We start from the raw sequence: 19,209 nt of genomic DNA on the forward strand, positions 1-19,209 counted from the left end.
TGCCTTGGTGATTCCTGAATATCTTTTACAAATTGTTCAAGGATGCAGGGAACTGGGGTGGGGGGCTCCCTGTGGTGAGGATGATAAGTCACTTTGTTCGGGGACATAGGTGCCTCTTGGAAGACATTTAATTTCTTATAAATCTCTCTGCTTTTAGCATCAGACAAACTGCTTTTAGCATCAGACAAACTGTACAGATTCTATTAACATCTTCAGCATATAACAAAGGGAACACCCAAAGCTACAAAATAAAAACAAACAAGCCAACCTCAAACCTCTAAACCCTTGACCTTCCCAAACACACAACCCTCACATTGCTTTTGCCTTTTTAATTTTCAAGATGTTGTTTTTTTTTTTTTTAACATTTTATGGGGGGCATCTTTTCTCTCAGCATTGCTGAGTCCATTATAGAGAAACACAGATTCTAACTGGCATCTCCTTCTAATATGCCTTGTTGTAAGTAATTCCACTTATCAATTATATGTCACCTTGGAAACAAAAAGGGCTGTGCACTATTTTTAGTTTATTATTACTTATCTCTTTACCTCTTTGAAGTAAACCATTCTCATTCACACGGGGGTGGGAGGGGTTGGGGTGGGGGGCAATGAGTCATCCAGAATTAAAGAGCCTTACCAGCCTAGAATGAATCCTCAGAGCTAGAATTAGAATACTAATTCTAATTCAAGTCTAGTGCTCTTTTCACCAAACCCCAGTGCTCTTTGGCTTTCCTCATTCTGAAAGGTCTGAGGCCCTAGGAAGCAGAGTATATATTATCTGTGCAGGGGGTGGGGTGGGTGGAGAGGCAGGCTGGTTTGGAGAGCTAAGACAAAACAAACAAACCCAAACCCAAACCAAACCAAACCAAACCCCAAATCCCCAAACTGAAGAAGGCTTAAAGAATATGAATCCTAAGTCAAGCTGTACTAATGACTCTTTATTTGACCTGGGGTAGGACATTTTATTGCTCTGTAACCATCAGGACCACTCACACAGCACAAATTACATTTTGCTCTGCATCACATTATTTGGCCATATGTCTCATCCATCTCCTTTGTAGCCTCCACAACATGGAGGTCAGGGAGAACGCTGCACTTGGGGTCAGACAAAGTTGGATCTAGTGCTTGCAGGAGCAACTTGGACAAATCATTCTCTGAACCATCTCTGTAAAGCAAGAATATTCTCTCCTTCACAGGGTTATTATGAGGATTAAATGATATAATATTTGCAAAAGTCTTCTCCTAGCTCCAGGCACAGGGTAAGCACTCCATAATGTTGAATGAATAAATGAATGGCCTTAAGTCAGGCCCTTCAAGTGCTATGTTAATTCCTTCAGCCCACTAGGATACTGTTGAGTTCAGCACAGCACACCATAGCAGTGACTTCCTGAATAGTACTCTAATGTTCCCCAAAGGCAGAGAGAAATTTCATAGTGTCACTGCCTGGTTATACCTGTTCTGGGAATACAGTAATTCCTTTTCCAGTGCTGCCAATCTATTACCTTTCACCAAACACAAAATTCACTTTAAGAAGGGGCAGAAACACAAGTGCCTTTCTGTTAGATAGAGGTTGGGAGAATATATTATTAAAATTGAAACCGACTTCTCTGATTTCTTAGCAAAAAAATCAGATTGGAAGCCAAACAGCTATTTGGCCTTTGCAGACCCTGGATAGTGATGTCCTTGGGGGAAAGGGGAGAGTTGGAGTTATTCCAAACTGTAGTTACGACATTTGTGTGTATATTTACTGCCTGTGCTTATGCTCTCTGCATTTAATTTTTACTCCCTAAACCTTGAAGAAGTCACAATTTACCAAGAGCACAATTTAATACATATGGGTAGAAATATAGGCACATATCTCTGTTTCTCATTTCCTAATCATATTTTCTACACTCCCTATATACCTGATACTACTTCTTTTTCAATCTACTTGCTCTGATTCTTGAACTTAGGTAGACAATAATGATTTGTTAACAATAAACATGCCCCTAGCCCTTCCCTCACGCTTCTTTACCCAGGAGGGCCTCCCTAAGATTCAAAGACAAAATCCTGCCATATAGTTAGCACCTGGTGCAGCTCATCAAAATATAATATCCTTTCCCAGATGATTGGAAATCTCGGCAATGCCGTCACACAATGAGGTGTGCAAGAAAAAGAGTTTGTGGGTTGATTTTCATCACTAATTTGATATTGTACAGTTTTTGTGGGACTTTAAAAGAAACGAATTTTTATTACTTTTAAGTACTGCACATAGAGTAACTCCAACTCATCATATTTTAGCAGTTATTTTTCGGGGGAAGGATGTATTTTAAACATGCCTATGTTAGAGTGTCTGGTGGATCATTTAGGATCAGTGTCCTGTTGCTTGATGAAATCCAGATCACTCCAATGAAATCCAGATGGGGAAACTGGGTCTCTGGCAATGGCTGCCAGATCTTCTCCATATGAAATCTCTCTAGCCTGTATGCAAATTCAAAACTCCATATCCTGGAAATCCCAAACCAATTAAGTGGCGCTCCGCTTCTTAGTTACTGGACTAAACACAGGGAAGCGATTCTTTTTTCCCTGAGGAAATAAGTATGTCTTACATACATCTATCTTGGCACAAAAAGGGCTGGCTAAGCAAATTAATAGTGTAAACAGGACTGTGCTGGGGAATGTTTGTCCTACTTAAGAGAATAAACTTTTTATGCACTTTGTGCACATCCACTTACATACAAATAATTGATATGCTAATTACAAATGATTCTTAAAGCTCTTTCCCTGAGGTACTGTATGATGTTGTTAGTGTAGTTTGAATTACTAGCATGTCCAGTGCTTGGAAGTAATAAAAATGTATTTTAAAATATTCCGTTATTCAGACTGGCTTTCCTCTAATTAGGCTGAGTTAGTGAGGCTTGCCTATAATTAAATAGGATAGATATTTTTCTACTTTCATTTCTAATATATTTAAGGTGGCTCTCCCCAATTCCCCATCCCGCCCCAACCCTGGCATCCATCACCTTGTTTTACAGGATTCTCCTGCAAGCATACACAAACCTCTTAGCATCCAGCTCACTCTTCAGCAGCACTTGCATGGTCTCTAGGTAAACACACTGCCTTTAGTGGCTGGCACACATCCATATCCTTTCACTTGTTAACTTAGCTGGATGTTTGATATGGCTTTTTTGAGGTGTCTTTTCTTTGGTCTTGCTTTAAGTACCAATGGGTATGGCTCTTTTCCGATAGTGCAGTGGGTAACAGCACACAGACAGCAAAGCCCAGACAAACTTTGCATTGGGCTTTTTTGTCAGGTAGAGGACACCAGATTTAACTAAATCTCTGCACAGACCACGTCAACAGGATTCAACAAGGCAGCTCATCAGTGCCTGCAGCTGCCGGGTGAATGACTGTCAGGCGCATTCAGAGCAGAGCCTAAAGGGTAGCTTTTTTAGGCTAGAGGGAGGGGACAGAGCAATGATGAAAGAACATGGGAAGTGGGAGAATTAGGGTGGGCAAGGGGGTACATGGTAGTGAGCAGCTGAGAGGAATAATATGAATTTTGAAGTTAGAATGTTCCATCAAGCACAGACATAGTCAAATTTAGGATTCTTTTCCGAGCAGCCCTGCATTAGAAGGTATAATTCTCAAGTTTTCCATTTATGAGCTGGGTCTTCCTGTCTCTGGATAGTTTCAGAGCATGTTCTAGCATCAGAAGCTATTAAACTGCTGTGGAAGAATCAGGTCACTTTTTCCAGGGGGCAGGGATCATTCAGCACTAAAAACAGTGCAGAGAAGGTACACATCATAGAGACAGAACAAACCCACTGAGTCCTAGGAGATAGTCCTCCTGAACTTACATGAAAAAATAAATCACCTAGGAAGACTGCTCGGCGTAGGGGCTGTCATGGTGTCAGGGCTACTTGGTACAGGAGTGTAGGAACTGGTCATGAAAGCCACTGATCTAGAGGGGAAGGATATAAGAACTGTCCCTTTAACCACTGGATTTAAAGCTCAAAGGATCAGTCAGGTAAGGGAAAAAACCAGTTCTCCGCTGTAACCCTAATCAAGTACTGGTGACAGCCAGGGCAACACAGATAATTAAGCACAGTTGCCCCTCCTCCAAATTATCGTATATTCTTAGGCACTTAATGTCTTTTGAATTTAATATTTTAAAAGACACATCAAACTAGGAACATTAAATGAATGGCCCACTTTGGCCTCATTTCCACCTGTGCTTAATGTTAACCATGAATTTAATTAGTATCTGAGTCATCCATTTTCCAGAAACAACAGGCAATTTGCATCTGCCATACCACAAAGAGGCAGAATAGAAGTTTATAAAACAGAATGAAAACATTGACTACAAATATCTTACTTATGGAGGGCTGAGTTCAAAGTGCAAGGCTTATACAAAGAAGTAGCAGCTTCCATGGCCTTTATCACTGGGCCAAAGTGTGATCTAGTGATGATCAAGGTGGTATAGCTGTGACCCAACTGAAGAGAGTAATTTTGTAAAGATTTTTTACCAGCTCTCAGATTGTGATGAAAATGGGATGAAGATGGAAGTAAGGCTATATAAATTATTTGTTCTTAAATGCTAATTTCTGGAGAATTCTTCCCTTTTCATCAGATGAAAGAGAATTTTGAAAAAAAATTGTATTGCTTAAAACATTTATGTATGAATATGTATTCATATTGCTTTTGCCACATCACCAAGCTCAAAGGAGTAGGCTATAATTGTGTTCTCTTTCACTGAGGATCTATCTACCTGCTTCGGAAATTGAATGATAAGGAATCTGGAGTCCCAGATAGAAGATAAATTCAAGATGACTTATCATTATAATGAAAGAAGAACCTATCATCATTAAAACATCTCTTCTTTAAATATTAACATTAAAAGTCAATAGGGAAAGGAAACATTTCACTTAAATATCCTTTAGTGATGTCCCTTGGCTCTCATTTTACTTATGGGATGAACAGATTATAGCATGGATGGAGAATCTCTACCCTATGTGTTGATACACCTTCTGCCAGGATCAAGAGATGATATAAATTATGCCTGTTGTTATCCAGTTACTAAGTCATGTCCAACTCTTTGCAACCCATGGACTGTAGCCCACCAGACTCCTCTGTCCATGGGATTTCCCAGGCAAGAATACTGGAGTGGGTTGCCATTTCCTTTCTCCAGGGGATCTTCCTGACTCAGGGATTGAATCCACATCTCCTGCATTGGCAGGTGGATTCTTTACCACTGAGCCACAAGGGAAGCTCAGTTGCAAAATAGCATAATGTTAAAAGCCTTTGGCAATAGTAGTCCCCTAAAAACCACATGAAAAGAAACTAATTATATAAGGAGACCTCTATAAAATGACATGTGACATTATTCACTTTCTAACATAGGAAGTCAGGATTTTCTCCATTGAAAATAAAGGAAATAAAGGAAAGAGCAGATTTACAGAATCTCCATGTTTCCAAACTTTAATTAGAAATTAAAAACCTAAGAAGTGGGACTTTCCTGGTGCTCCAGTAGTTAGGACTTTGCCTTCCAATGCAAGGAATGCTGATTCGAGCCCTGGTTGGGGAGCTAAAATCCCACGTCTCATGGCCAAAAACCCACAAACATAAGATAGAAGCAATATTGTAACAAATTCAATAAAGACTTTTAAAAATGGTCCACATCAAAAAAATTAAAATTAATTAAAAAACTAAGAAGTAAAATCTCTCAATATTTATTTTTATTTTTGATGCATAAAATTACAAATTAAATCCTTTGGATTAAGAGGTATTTTTTTACAAAAATCTAAGTAGTACTTTCACAAACATAAACAAATGGACTGTGTACACTACAGATCATGTGGTTCATTTGCATAATCTTAAAAGGTTTCTTTTTTTAAGGACTTTGCTACAATTCCTGGAGATAAAAATCTGCAAGAATTCTTGGGGATGGTATTTCCTCCTTGTGATACATTTCATACTTTCAGAATCAATACAGTGAAAGTGACTATACTACCCAAAGCAATTGCAAGATTCAATGCAATCCCTATCAAGCTACCAATGGTATTTTTCACGGAATTAGAAAAAAATTCATAATTTGTATGGAAACATAAAGACCCCAAATAGCCAAAGCAATCTTAAGAAGAATGGAGCTGGAGGAATCAGCCTTTCTGACTTCAGACTATACTACAAAGCTACAGCCATACAGTGGTATGCAGATGACACCACTTTTTCTTTTTTCATTTATTTTTATTAGTTGGAGGCTAATTACTTTACAATATTGTAGTGGTTTTTGTCATACATTGACATGAATTAGCCATGGATTTACATGTATTCCTCATCCCGATCCACCCCCCACCTCCCTCTCTAGATGACACCACTTTAATGGCAGAAAGTGAAGAGGAACTAAAGAGCCTCTTGATGAAGGTGAAAGAGGAGAGTGGAAAAGCTGGCTTAAAACTCAACATTCAAAAAACGAAGATCATGGCATCCAGTCCCATCACTTCATGACAAATAGATGGGGAAACAATGGAAACAGTATCAGATTTCCTTTTTTTGGCTCCGAAACCACTGTAGATGGTGACTGTAGCCATGAAATTAAAAGATGCTTGCTCCTGGGAAGAAAAACTATGACAAACCTACACAGCATATTAAAAAGCAGAGACAGTACTTTGCTGACAAAAGTCCCTATAGTCAAAGCAATAGTTTTTCCAGTCTTGTATGGATGTAACAGTTGGATCATAAAGGAGGTTGAGCACTGAAGAATTGATGCTTTCAAATTGTGATGCTGGAAAACACTCTTGAGTGTCTCTTGGACAGCAAGGACATCAAACCAGTCCATCCTAAAGGAAATAAATCCTGAATATTCACTGGAAGGACTGAAACTGAAGCTGCAATATGATGTGAAGAACTGACTCATTGGAAAAGACCCTGATGCTGGGAAAGATTGAGAGCAGGAGGAGAAGGGGGTGACAGAGGATGAGATGGTTGGATGGCATCACCGACTCAATGGACATGAGTTTGAGCAAACTCAGGGAGATAGTGAAGAACAGGGAAGCCTGGAGCGCTGCAGTTCACGGGGTCACAAGAGTCAGACATGACTTAGCGACTGAACAACACAGTCATCAAGATAGTATGGTAGTTGAACAAAAACAGAAATATAGATCAATGGAACAAAATTGAAAGCCCAGAGATAAATAAATCCATGCATCTATGGACACCTTATCTTTGACAAAGAGGGAAAAAATATACAATGGAGAAAAGATAGTCTCTTCAACAAGAGAAGGTGCTGGGAAAACTAGCCAACTATGTGTAAAAGAATGAAAGAACACTTTCTAACATCATACACAAAAATAAACTCAAAGTGGATTAAAGACCTAAATGTAAGACCAGAAACTATAAAACTCCTAGAGGAAAACATAGGTAGAACACTCTCTGACATAAATCACAGCAAGATCCTCTATGATCCACCTCCCAGAATAATGGAAATAAAAACAAAAATAAACAAATGGGACCTAATTAAACTTAAAAAGCTTTTGCACAATGAAGGAAACTATAAGCAAGGTGAAAAGACAGCCTTCAGAATGGGAGAAAATAATAGCAAATGAAACAACTGACAAAGAATTAATCTCCAAAATATACAAGCAGCTCATGCAGCTCAATACCAGAAAAATGAACAACCCAATCAAAGAAAGTGGGCAAAGAACTAAACAGACATTTCTCCAAAGAAGACATACAGATGGCTAATAAACACATGAAAAGATGCTCAACATCACTCATTATTAGAGAAATGCAAATCAAAACCACAATGAGGTATCATCTCATGCTGGTCAGAATGGCCATCATCAAAAAGTCTACAAATAATAAATGCTGGAGAGGGTGTAGAGAAAAGAGAATCCTCTTACAGTGTTGTGGGAATGCAAACTGGTACAGCCACTGTGGAGAACAGTATGGAGATTCCTTAAAAAACTGGAAATAGAACTGCCATATGACCCAGAAATCCCACTGCTGGGCATACACACCGAGAAAACCAGAATTGAAAGAGACACATGTACCCCAGTGTTCATTGCAGTACTGTTTATAACTAGGACATGAAAGCAACCTAGTTGCCATTGGCAGATGAATGGATAAGGAATGTGGTACATATAAACAATGGAGTATTACTCAGCTATAAAAAGGAATACATTTGAGTTCAGTTCTAATGAGGTGGATGAAACTGGAGCCTATTATACAGAGTGAAGTAAGTCAGAAAGAGAAACACCAATACAGCATATTAATGCATATATATGGAATTTAGAAAGACAGTAATGACGATCCTATATGCAAGACAGCAAAAGAGACACAAATGTGGAAAAAAAAAAAGAGAGACACAAATGTAAAGAATAAGCTTTTGGACTATGTGGGATGATTTGAGAGAATAGCATTGAAACATGTATATTACCATATGTAAAATAGATGGCCAGTGCAAGTTCGATGCATGAAGCAGGGCACTCAAAGCTGTGCTCTGGGACAACCCAGAGGGATGGGGTGGGGAGGGAGGTGGGAGGGGTTCAGGATGGGGGGACACATGTGCACCCGTGGCTGATTCATGTCGATGTATGGCAAAAACCACCACAATATTGTAAAGAAATTATCCTCCAATTAAAATAAATTAATTAATTTTTTTAAATGTGGGCAGAAGACTTAAACAGACATTTCTCCAAAGAAGACATATAGATGGCTAATAAACACATGAAAATATGCTCAACATCACTCATTATTAGAGAAATGCAAATCAAAACCACAATGAGGTATCATCTCATGCCAGTCAGAATGGCCATCATCAAAAAGTCTACAAACAATAAATGCTGGAGAGGGTGTGGAGAAAAGGGAATCCTCTTACACTGTTGGTGGGAATGCAAACTGATACAACCACTATGGAGAACAGTATGGAGATTCCTTAAAAAACTAGGAATAAAACTACCATATGACCCAGCAATCCCACTACTGGGCATATACCCTGAGGAAACCATAATTGAAAAAGACACATGTACCCCAATGTTCACTGCAGCACTATTTACAATAGCTAGGACATGGAAGCAACCTAGATATCCATTGGCAGATGAATGGATAAGGAAGTTGTGGTATATATACACAATGGAATATTACTCAGCTATAAAAAGGAATGTATTTGAGTCAGTTCTAATGAGATGGATGAACCTAGAGCCTATTATTCAGAGTGAAGTAAGTCAGAAAGACTTATATTATCCATATATCCATAATATCCATATATTAATATATCCATAATAATCCATTATCCATAATAATATCCATATATTAATGTGTATATATGGAATCTAGAAAGATACCTATGATCCTATGTTCAGGGCAGCAAAGTAGACACAGATGTAAAAAACAGACTTTTGGACTCAGTGAGAGGAAAGGGTGGGATGGCTTGAGAGACTAGCATTGAAACATATCATTACCATATGTAAAACAGATAACCAGTGCGAGTTTGATGTATGACGCAGAGCACCCAAAGCCAGTGCTCTATGACACCCTATTCCTCTGGGATAGGGTGGAGAGGGAAGTGAGGGGGTGCTCAGGATGAAGGGGACACGTGTATAAGTGTGGCTGATTCATATTGATGTATGGCAAAACCATCACAATATTGTAAAATAATTATCCTCCAGTTAAAATAAATAAATAATTTAAAAAATCCCTAAACTTGTTAAACTCATTTTAAAAAATTTCATACTTCCATGTGACAATTTGGGGACAGTGTAACTGATGGTTAATACTCCCTGTGTGACCCTAAATAAATCAGCCTTTTTAAGTTCCAGTTCTCTTATTTGGAGAAAGGAATGGCAACCCACTCCAGTATTCTTGCCTGGAGAATTTCATGGACAGTCCATGGGGTTGCAAAGAGTCAGAAAGGACTGAGTGACTAACACTTTCACACTTTCTTATTAGTAAGACTGGAATAAGAATACTCTACCTTTGCAGGTACTGTATATTGTTAGAAGTATCAAATGGAAAAAAATTAAATAAATGATCAGTGTAATTCCTGGCACAGGCAAGTCCTCCCTAGGAACTAAGCTCCAGGATATGGGAGCTCCAGGATGTTTACCACCATAGTACCTATGTAGAGGGTGGGAATGAAGCAGAGACAACAAATATTTGTTGAGTGAATGAATAAAATAGTGCCATTATGCTAAATGAAATTGCTCAGTTGTGTCTGACTCTGCGACCCCATGGACTGTAGCCTGCCAGAATCCTCCATCCATGGGATTTTCCAGGCAAGAGTATTGGAGTGGGTTGCCATTTCCTTCTCCAGGGGATCTTCCCGACCTAGGGATCGAACCTGGGTCTCCTGCATTGCAGGCAGACTCTTTACTGTCTGAGCCACAATGGAAGCTCATCATTATACTAAAATATAAGCAAATCCCTTAAGTTATTGCATTGGCAGTTCCCTTTTCATTCTTGTTAATTAATGTCTTAAAAATTCTATAAGGTGACTTAAGGCAATCAGTTCTTTTGTAGGAAGGTCAGAGTGGCTTCAGAGAGGTGAATTATGGCTCCAGACCTATAGGAATGAATTCTTGTGATTAAAACAATCCTGACTTATATTTCAGAGGCCATGTCAGGGTCTAAGGAAAATTCTCATACAATAAATATAAACTGCAGAGTCACTATATTATATGCTTTTTTTCTCTTCCTCATTGAATAGCAGTGGAGCTCAGTATAGACAGATGAAGGAATTCCCCACAGAAATAAAAGCTTGAGTTTAAATAAGCTCTTCCTTCAATGAGGTTGCTGTGGTCCTAGAGATCAAGTTCTTTCCAGGTAGGCTATCCTGGTTATCCCAAGCATAGTAGAATTAATGTTTGTAAAAACCAGTTTGAAGAGCAATAAAAAAAATTATTTCAAATAGAAAAGTATAATATTTTTCTCAAAAAAGAAGGGGAAAAATTTTGTTGTTGCTGCTGCTTTTTTAAACTTCTGGAATCTCTGAATGTTTCTTTAGGTCAGTGCTCTTTGATGGAGGAAAAAAAGGTTTCTTTTAATTTTGGGTTACAGCAGATAAGCCATAGGATTCAAGGTAAACAGGCCAAATACAGGAAAATTTTTATTTTAATAATTACTACTGTGAACCCTAGTTCACTAGAATAAGATTATTTCTTTGATCAGGCTGATCGTTCTTACTAGCAAAGTATTGCATATGTGGATATAAAGACTGCTATTGATTGAAAAGCCCTGCTTAATAGGGCCTTTCATAAGTCCTATTCATTGAGAAGTCTGTTTAACAATGTGTTTTCCTTTTGGCGAAGTATTTATGCAGTATCTCTAATTAATTATTTTACAAAGTTGAATAGTCAAATATTCTTAATAAAAGGTGATTTTTTCCCCAAAGTGTGCCAATTTCAGTACGCTTTGTATCATACACATTATATATATATAGGAAGGCACCATATACATAAGCTTTCTATGAGATATACCCTAGTAAGTGGATGTTTAGTAAAGAATGCTTTCTGGATGTTAGGGCTGTAAAATGATAGGTAGGGTAAAAACTAAGAAGTTTGAACACAACTCTAAAATTCTTCTTCAGACTATGCATGTGTCATGACAGTTCACAGTGGGCAAACAGTTTGGTCATCCTGCAAGATTTAAGGTTTCAGAGCAGTACCTCTCTTGAATCAACTGCAAGGAAGTACTTGGTTATTTGTCCTTTTTTAAAATTCCTTAACTATAGATGTTCCCAAAGTCATCAACACAGCCTTTTGGGTAATAGTTTAAACATTATTAAGACTATCTCACATTGCATTCAAATACAATTAGAAAGCAAACATTAAATAAAGGCAGAAAGGTAGTTTTCAGATGACAGAGCTTGGTAACTAGGAAATGGTCTCTCTGGCAAAACAGCTTTCCTCTCCCATCAAACTTTGTCTGTATATAAATTACGGGAGGCTTTGGGGAATGGTGACCCTTGCCCTTCTAAATTAGCATTGAATGACCTAGGGAGCGCTCACTGTGAAATTGTCTTTTTCATAAAATGGAACTTCTGGTGTTGAAAATCTTCATGTAAAGATTCCATATCTGGTCTATTAAGAAAGAAACCCTAAGATAATTTTTTAAAAAAATAAAGAGGGCATATTTAACCTTAAGATGAAACCATTAAGTTCCTGCCTAGCTGTTAAAGTCAAAAAAAGGCTACAGCAGAGGAAAAAGCCATAAGGAAAAGAAGGAAGGAAAGGAAGGAAAAAGGGCTCCTAAATTCAATATGGAAAGATAGATAGTTCAGAAGCAAACTCGTGGCAAACTAAAATTAGAGCATCTTATAAGTGAATCAGCAATAAGAGGTCCTTTATTTCTCACAGGTAAGGAGTCAGAAAAACAGTTGGCTCATGGAACAAAAAGGATGAAGATGAACTGAATGACTTTTTTACATGGGTAAGCTATTCCTGTCTACTCTGTCTTTTGAGGTAGGCAGATGAACCAGATGTCAGAGTGGTAAATAAACAAGATACTCTGATTCTAGGCAACAAACTAGAAGTAATCAAAAGCATAATGACTGAGACTAAGTGATACTGTTACTAGAGCTGACCCTCTGCAAAACTAGTTGGCAAAGATTGTTTGTGCCCCCTTCCCGCTACTTCTCCTCTGAATGCTCAGGGTGCTCGTGCTCTAACCCTTTCAAAATCTGCTATTATGAAATGGCAGAGTGTGGGTGAGGAGGAGAGATTGGGCCAGAATTCCATTTAAGGCCTATTTCTCATTGTAGAACAAAAGTATGATTCCTGTTAAAGGAATTTCATCAGCTATTAGTCCAACAGTTGGGACAGATGTTTGGGTCAGGAAGTGAAGTTCTTGGCACCCTTGGGATCAGAGGTGCCTTCACATAATGCCCTGACCACACTTGACTTCTGAAAGAAATCAAAGGGAAAAATGACTGTCTCTCTAATCAAAACCTGGAGCCTGGGTTTTGATTCTGGGTGATCTCTGTATAGTTTGCTGGTGGAGCTGCAATGGCAAAAGGGGCCCTGGGAGCTATAAACTAATGAGTGTCTTGTACTCTGGTACACAAGCTAGAAGAATCTTTAATAAATGCTGGCTTCCTGTATACACTGGGGTAGAGGTGGTAATATGGTAATCATGTGTGATCCTCCATGGATCTTTTCCTCCAGGCTAAATTCACTTTTAAAACATTTAATTAAGTTTGATACCAAGGCTATTTTTAAACATGAATTACTGTGGGATAACAATTTTTAAAAATCATGTAGGAAGAACTGGTTTAGAGAGAAATAGGGGAGAAACAGACATTTTTTTGACTGAAGAAAGGTAAGTAGTAGACTTGTTTGGGGGTGGGCGCTGGGAAATCCTCAAGTCTGCAGATGATACTCAGCTTTTCCAGGCAGTGAAATGACAAGTTGATGGGGAAGAAAGGAAGACTTCAGGAGGTTTCATGACTGACAGATGAGCTTCAATAGGGGCACGTGTAAGGTAATCCATTTAGGGAGGGCCAGAGATTACAAGCTACACTTGCAGGATGATGGGTGCTGACCTTTCAATTAAGGCCCAGGAAAAAGCACTAGGAAACCCTGTGGACAGAGTACTGAAGAGAACAATCTAGTTTCCTACTATGGCAAAAAAAAAGGGGCAACAAAATGTTGGATACTGTCAATAAGAGAATTCAAAGAAAAACAAAATAATTCTCCTTTTACACAGAACCACAGGACATCGTTGGTAAAGTTACGTCAGCAACTCTGATCTGCACATCTCAAAGACAGAACAGAGCCTAAGGGGAACAAAGAAGGGCAATTAAAACCATCAATGGCAGACTGAAGAAAGAAAAAGAGCCTTTTCAGTTTGACAATGCAGAGGTAGTAGCCAGGGCACATGATCAAAATATGAAGAGGCTACTGCTACGGCTCATGACCTGACATGCCAAATCTCTTGAGCTAAGAGGCACCTTTGGACCATAAAGTTTTTATTTTTTAATACTTCTACTTTGTTTATACAACTGCCAGTTGTGACGGCCAGTGCAGGCTCCTTTGGGAAGCCCTTCTTTCCATCAGAATGTTGGGAGAAATCTGAGCCAAGTGGGAGAGGGATCAAAAACACCTCAATCCCCATTACTTACCTTATGTTGACTTGCTGACTTCTAGTCAGACTCACTTTCTCTACTGCCAATGTCAGCAATGAATTTGTACCTGAGCGATCCCAGTTTTTTATGAATATGAGTTTAGCCACCCTTTTCCTCATTCTGTAGGGCTTTTTAGCCCCAATGGTCTGGTCTACACACTGGCACTAAACTGTCTGCCTACAAGTGGCTGTAATTTTATCTTTAACCATACTGCAAAAAAAAAAACAAAACCAAAAAACAGAATTTCTGACTCCAATTTTAACACAACCGATAGAACTCTAATATTCACACCAGTGGATGGAAGCAGATCTTCATAATGGAAAAACGAAACTGACCCTCCCAGGGTAATGAAATCATACTACATGCAGATTTTACCTAAGAAACTAGCAGACAAGGGATTCCCCAGTGCAGCTGAGAAGCTCTGCTCTTGGGAAGGCCTTAATCATATGGGGTGGCAGGTAAGATCAAACTGATAGTGTGGCTCTGGTTCAAACACACCGCTCTCCCAGACAGGGGCTGGCTACCTGATCAAATAAGCATAGTGAGCAGTGTACAAATGGTATGTGGGTATATAGTAGCTTTTAATTTTTTTTTAATGGTTCTTTGAAAACAAGAATTCTGTGAGATTAGAGGCCATTTCATCTAATAGAAATGTAATGCTCTTGTTACTGGCTCAGCACTGCTGTCATACCTTTCACAGATGTGGTAATACTTCTCATCCTGTATGCCATCCTGAATGGGCACATTTACACTGTAGTACCGTCCCTTCCCTAGGCCAACATCAGACATGTCACCTGTTCCTGTCAAAGAGAGGAGCACCAAGAACAGTTTTAAGAACACAAGAATTAGAAAATATGAAGGCTTCTCTGAGTAGGAATTCAGAAAATCAAAAGGTCAATTAAGAGAACAATCTTGAATGAACGATGGTTTCTAAGGGAATGAAATTAGTGAATAAGAAAAAACTTGTAAATAACGTCGGGGAAGAAGTAAAATCATAAGAAAATAGAATTAGTTTAGTCTCCATCTTGTTGGACCAAGTGAATGAAAAAAGATAAACTTCTCTGCTTGACTTCTCATACACCTTAGATTGACATAATATTAATATATCATTACACTTATCAGGATGTTGGGGGTTATACGGGCTATCTGATAGTCCGGTAAGTGTAAGTGAGCTATCGACAATCAATGAAAAACATCTGGAAAAAGCAGCAGCGTTACATTCCTTTTATCATTGTCACCTGAAATGACCTCTGTTAAATTTTTGCATGGGGTAGCACCAACAAGGTAGTCACAGCATGTAGCTATCCAAATACAAGATATAAGAAATATATAGAAGAACTGCAGTATTTATTCCTCAAATGTAACACTGAGCACACAGATCACTTGCCTGGGAAAAATCCTGGGGAGAATTTGTGCAGGGACACTGTCATGACTTTGGAGGTGAAACTGAAGGCATCTTCTACACCTACCAGAGAAAGAAATGGCAGAAGAAACACTCCATTAGTGCAACTCCTGTTTTCAACAACTGAAACTCTAGAAAGCAGCTGTAGGAAGGAAGAGAGAGAAGGTAGCAATAATAAAGCTAGCAAGCTATGGAATAAAAGTAACAAAACTCAGATCTTGAATCTCTGTCATTATAGGGTGAGCTAGAACTTTGGCCCCAAGTGAAGTTAGGGTTCCTTTTCAAATTCATTCAAATTAAAGCTGGACATTTCCAAGCAATGGGGATACCCAGGCTATCTTTCACAATGTGTTCTAAAAGGTAGGGAAGGACTAGAGCTCAGAATTGATGTCTTATCAACAGAACTGCATAAAGGAGACTGGCACCATCTTGGAAGTTTTATATTTTGTTTTGTTTCATTGGTTCTAAGTTATATTCTTGGGATTTTTTTTTTCAAAGAAGTACAATATGGCAACCCTTTGAAAAACATCATCTATACCAACATTAGGCACTTCACAGTATAAATCTAGTTTTAAAATGCCTTTCTATAATACAAATTTGGTTATAAATGCAATCCACCCAAAGTTCCATGTGTACTAAGTACATGTTTCTTGCTAAAACATGGGAGGCTGAAAGTAGCCCTTTAACAGCAGCTTGATGACAGCTTTTTGAAGCCTGGAGAAAGATAGGAGGAAAAACTTAAAGAAAGAAGTCTCCTTTTCATTTTAACAGAATCAGAAAATGAAGAGAGGCCTGGGAGATAGATGATGTCTCTTATAAGCCACTACTTATTCAGATACACACCCTACTTACCTCTACACTTTTCCTCCCAGAATCACCCAGAATCACATAATTGTCATACTGTATTCAGATAATCTGGTTGTAAAATGGGAGGACTATTAGCAAATTCATGTATTACCCTCTTTTATACTTCAAATAAAGAAATTGTCTCTGTTTACTTAACGCTTCAGTCTTCTTTAGAGGCCAACAGAGACCTTAAAAAATATTAACTCTATTTGTATATCACAGGTATGTTTGAATTTCCCAAGCCTTATGCTTTGCCCTAGGGAGGCAGTTAACAGCAGTTAAAGGCTCCAGGCACAAAGCATTAAGTAAACAAAAGAAAATGAATTAAACTAGTATTTTAACTTAGAAATGGAAGTATAAACAAGGACAACTCATGAAAGTCCTGATTATTTATCCATCAAGAAAGGTGGTAACAATTTAAACTTCTCTCAGTGGTGTATGAGAGTTACCCTTTTTCAATGTCATGACTGACACTAGGTATTATTCTTTTTAATCTTAGGCAGAAAGAATGTTCTTGTTCTAATTTGCATTTCTCTGAGTCTTAGGGTGTTAAGCACCTTTTCATATGTTTAATAGCCATCTGTATCACTTCTCATGGGAAATACCATTAGGTGTTGTTAGAAAATCATACTTTAAGAAAGGACATAGAGAGGAGGGCAAGGGGCTTGGTGTGAAAGGGAAGAGTGGCTAGGTAGCTGAAAGAAAGTGAGGATGGGGTAGGGGTGCTGGTGAAGCCACTGCAAGGTGCTAGTTATGGAATCATGGGAGATTTAAAATAAACCAAATGTGTAAGTGTTTGGAGGTGGGGCAGGGGTCACTGGAAGGGAGGTGCTGAAGAGGGGAAATAAACTGAAATGAAACACACCATAAAAGCTGGCTAAAACAGGAAACTCTAAATGGTGCAGAAATAACATTGCAAATGGAAAGAATGGTTTCAGGTGACAGTCTTATTTCATTCTTACATGGTTCAATAGACTTGATTCTATTCTTGAACTCTGATACAAAGAGTTTGAATTTCATAATCACTCATTCATTCAACAAATATTTTACTGAACCACTACTGTAGGCATAGGTCTGTCTGTTCCTGCCACTGTGTAGGACAGAAAGAAGTAAATAACTTGATCTGTGCTCTGAAGGAACTGAAAGTTTCTATGGGATGAGAAGACACAAACACATTAAAGAATTCACTAATAATACAATATATAATTAAATATCAAATCAGTGATAGAAACAATACAGGACGTGAGCAGGGAGAGAAACTACTTGGACAGGAGTGGTCGGAGCAGATTTACTACCAACCTGAGCTCTTGGGCAGAACTTGAAGATATAAAAGGGTAAGAGAATGCAAAACTAGGTTAGGAAAAAGTACCACAAAGTCAGGAAGGTGGGAACAGTGAGATGTGTCTGGGCATCACTGAGTACAGTAGCGCAGACAGCAAGTAGTGAGAGAGAAGGCTGGGAGAGAGGAAGTGTGGCCACTTTGAGGCAGGCCTTAAAAGACAGGGCAAATAATGTGGACTTTACCTTGAAGACTACTGGTTTTCAAAGTGTAGCCTGTGGAACAACTGGGGTGTTATTAATATGGAGACTCCCAGGTTCCATACCAGACCTACTAAATCCAATATCTGGTGAATGTGGCCTAGGGATCTGCATTTTACAATAAGCCCCCCACCCATAGGTCAGCCTAATCTGTATTCAAGTTTGAGAACCATTGCTGTAGGCCAATGGTTAGCAAACCAAGTGGCTACATAGTAAGTATTTTAGACTGCAAACTACATGGTCTTTATTGCATTTTTTTCTTTACAACCTTGTAAAATGTAAAAAACCATTCTTAGCTTGCTGGTCATACAAAAACAAGCCACAGGCCAAATGTTACCCTTGTTATAAGCAGTCAGAGTCTCTGAAGGGTTTTGAGCTAAGCTGTGTTTTGCATTGGCTGAATATTCAGATATTCATTGGACATGGTTCTCGAAGTAGTGTGTTGGTTTAACTCCTCTCTGTTACCTTTAATTTTCTGTCACCATTCCATGGAAGCTTCCATCTAATTGAACTACTTGGGGAGGTCTCTCCCACAATTTCTTCCTTCTTTTTCTTTTTTGGCAGTAAAGCTGACCCCAGCTTCCATGATATACTACTCTTAAGCTTTGATTATGTTAGTTTGTCTCAAAAGAAACAGGGAAGCAGCAATCACTAATGTGGGGGCAGGAAGGGTATATTCTTAACTAGTTTTACTGGATAAGTGTTCCTAGATTGATGAAAATATATGTCACACACAGGCTATATTTATATGAGAAATAGAATGAGGGTAGCTGTCACTTAAGCTCTACATTCTAAATGAAAGGTACACAGGAGGGCTGCATACAATCTTTTAGTGAAGTCTTCTAAGAGAGGATTAACGGGGTTAAGGCAAATTGTTACAGTCTGCTACTACTAAAAGTTAGAGAAGATGCCCTGGGTTTGTGCAAGACTAAAAATTTTAACAATACAAAGCAAGTGGCACAGATCTTGATTACTACATGAGTTGATATCCCTGTTGGTGAAAAATTCAGAGTGTTAGTCCATCATGCATCCCTTCTGTTTTAAGAGCAGCATCAGGACTCTCAGTTCTGACTGCAGGTTTCATTTAGAACCTATGGAAGTGGCCTGAGGGAGGTTACTAAGCACTGGAGTAAACACTAAGAAATCTTACCCTCATTTCCACTTCCTAAAATTCTCTACTGGAGAGCTTCACTACTGGAGGAGAGGGGAGGAGAAATTATAGGAACCTGGTATTTTGAAGCAGCTTGGTCAGCAAAGGAGGAATTGCATCAGTTAAAAGAATCTCTACCTACTTTAGGATTCTCAATTAGGAAAATTTCAATTGCAAG

General features: G+C 38.6%; 1 protein-coding gene across 3 annotated transcripts in view; it reads right to left on the minus strand.

Annotated features, from left to right (window-relative positions):
• HDAC8 (histone deacetylase 8) overlaps nt 1-19,209 on the minus strand; it is a 254,626-nt gene that overhangs the window by 158,245 nt on the left and 77,172 nt on the right. For all 3 annotated transcript variants that reach the window (XM_070464553.1, XM_020871683.2, XM_070464554.1), the window contains exons 6-7: nt 15,482-15,559; nt 14,786-14,894 (exon numbers count right to left, since the gene is read on the minus strand). In XM_070464553.1, the coding sequence (XP_070320654.1) occupies nt 14,786-14,894; nt 15,482-15,559 (187 nt within the window). The remainder of the gene's footprint in view (nt 1-14,785; nt 14,895-15,481; nt 15,560-19,209) is intronic.

The sequence above is a fragment of the Odocoileus virginianus genome, unplaced genomic scaffold, assembly GCF_023699985.2.
Source record: "Odocoileus virginianus isolate 20LAN1187 ecotype Illinois unplaced genomic scaffold, Ovbor_1.2 Unplaced_Contig_28, whole genome shotgun sequence".
Classification (NCBI taxonomy): domain Eukaryota; kingdom Metazoa; phylum Chordata; class Mammalia; order Artiodactyla; family Cervidae; genus Odocoileus; species Odocoileus virginianus.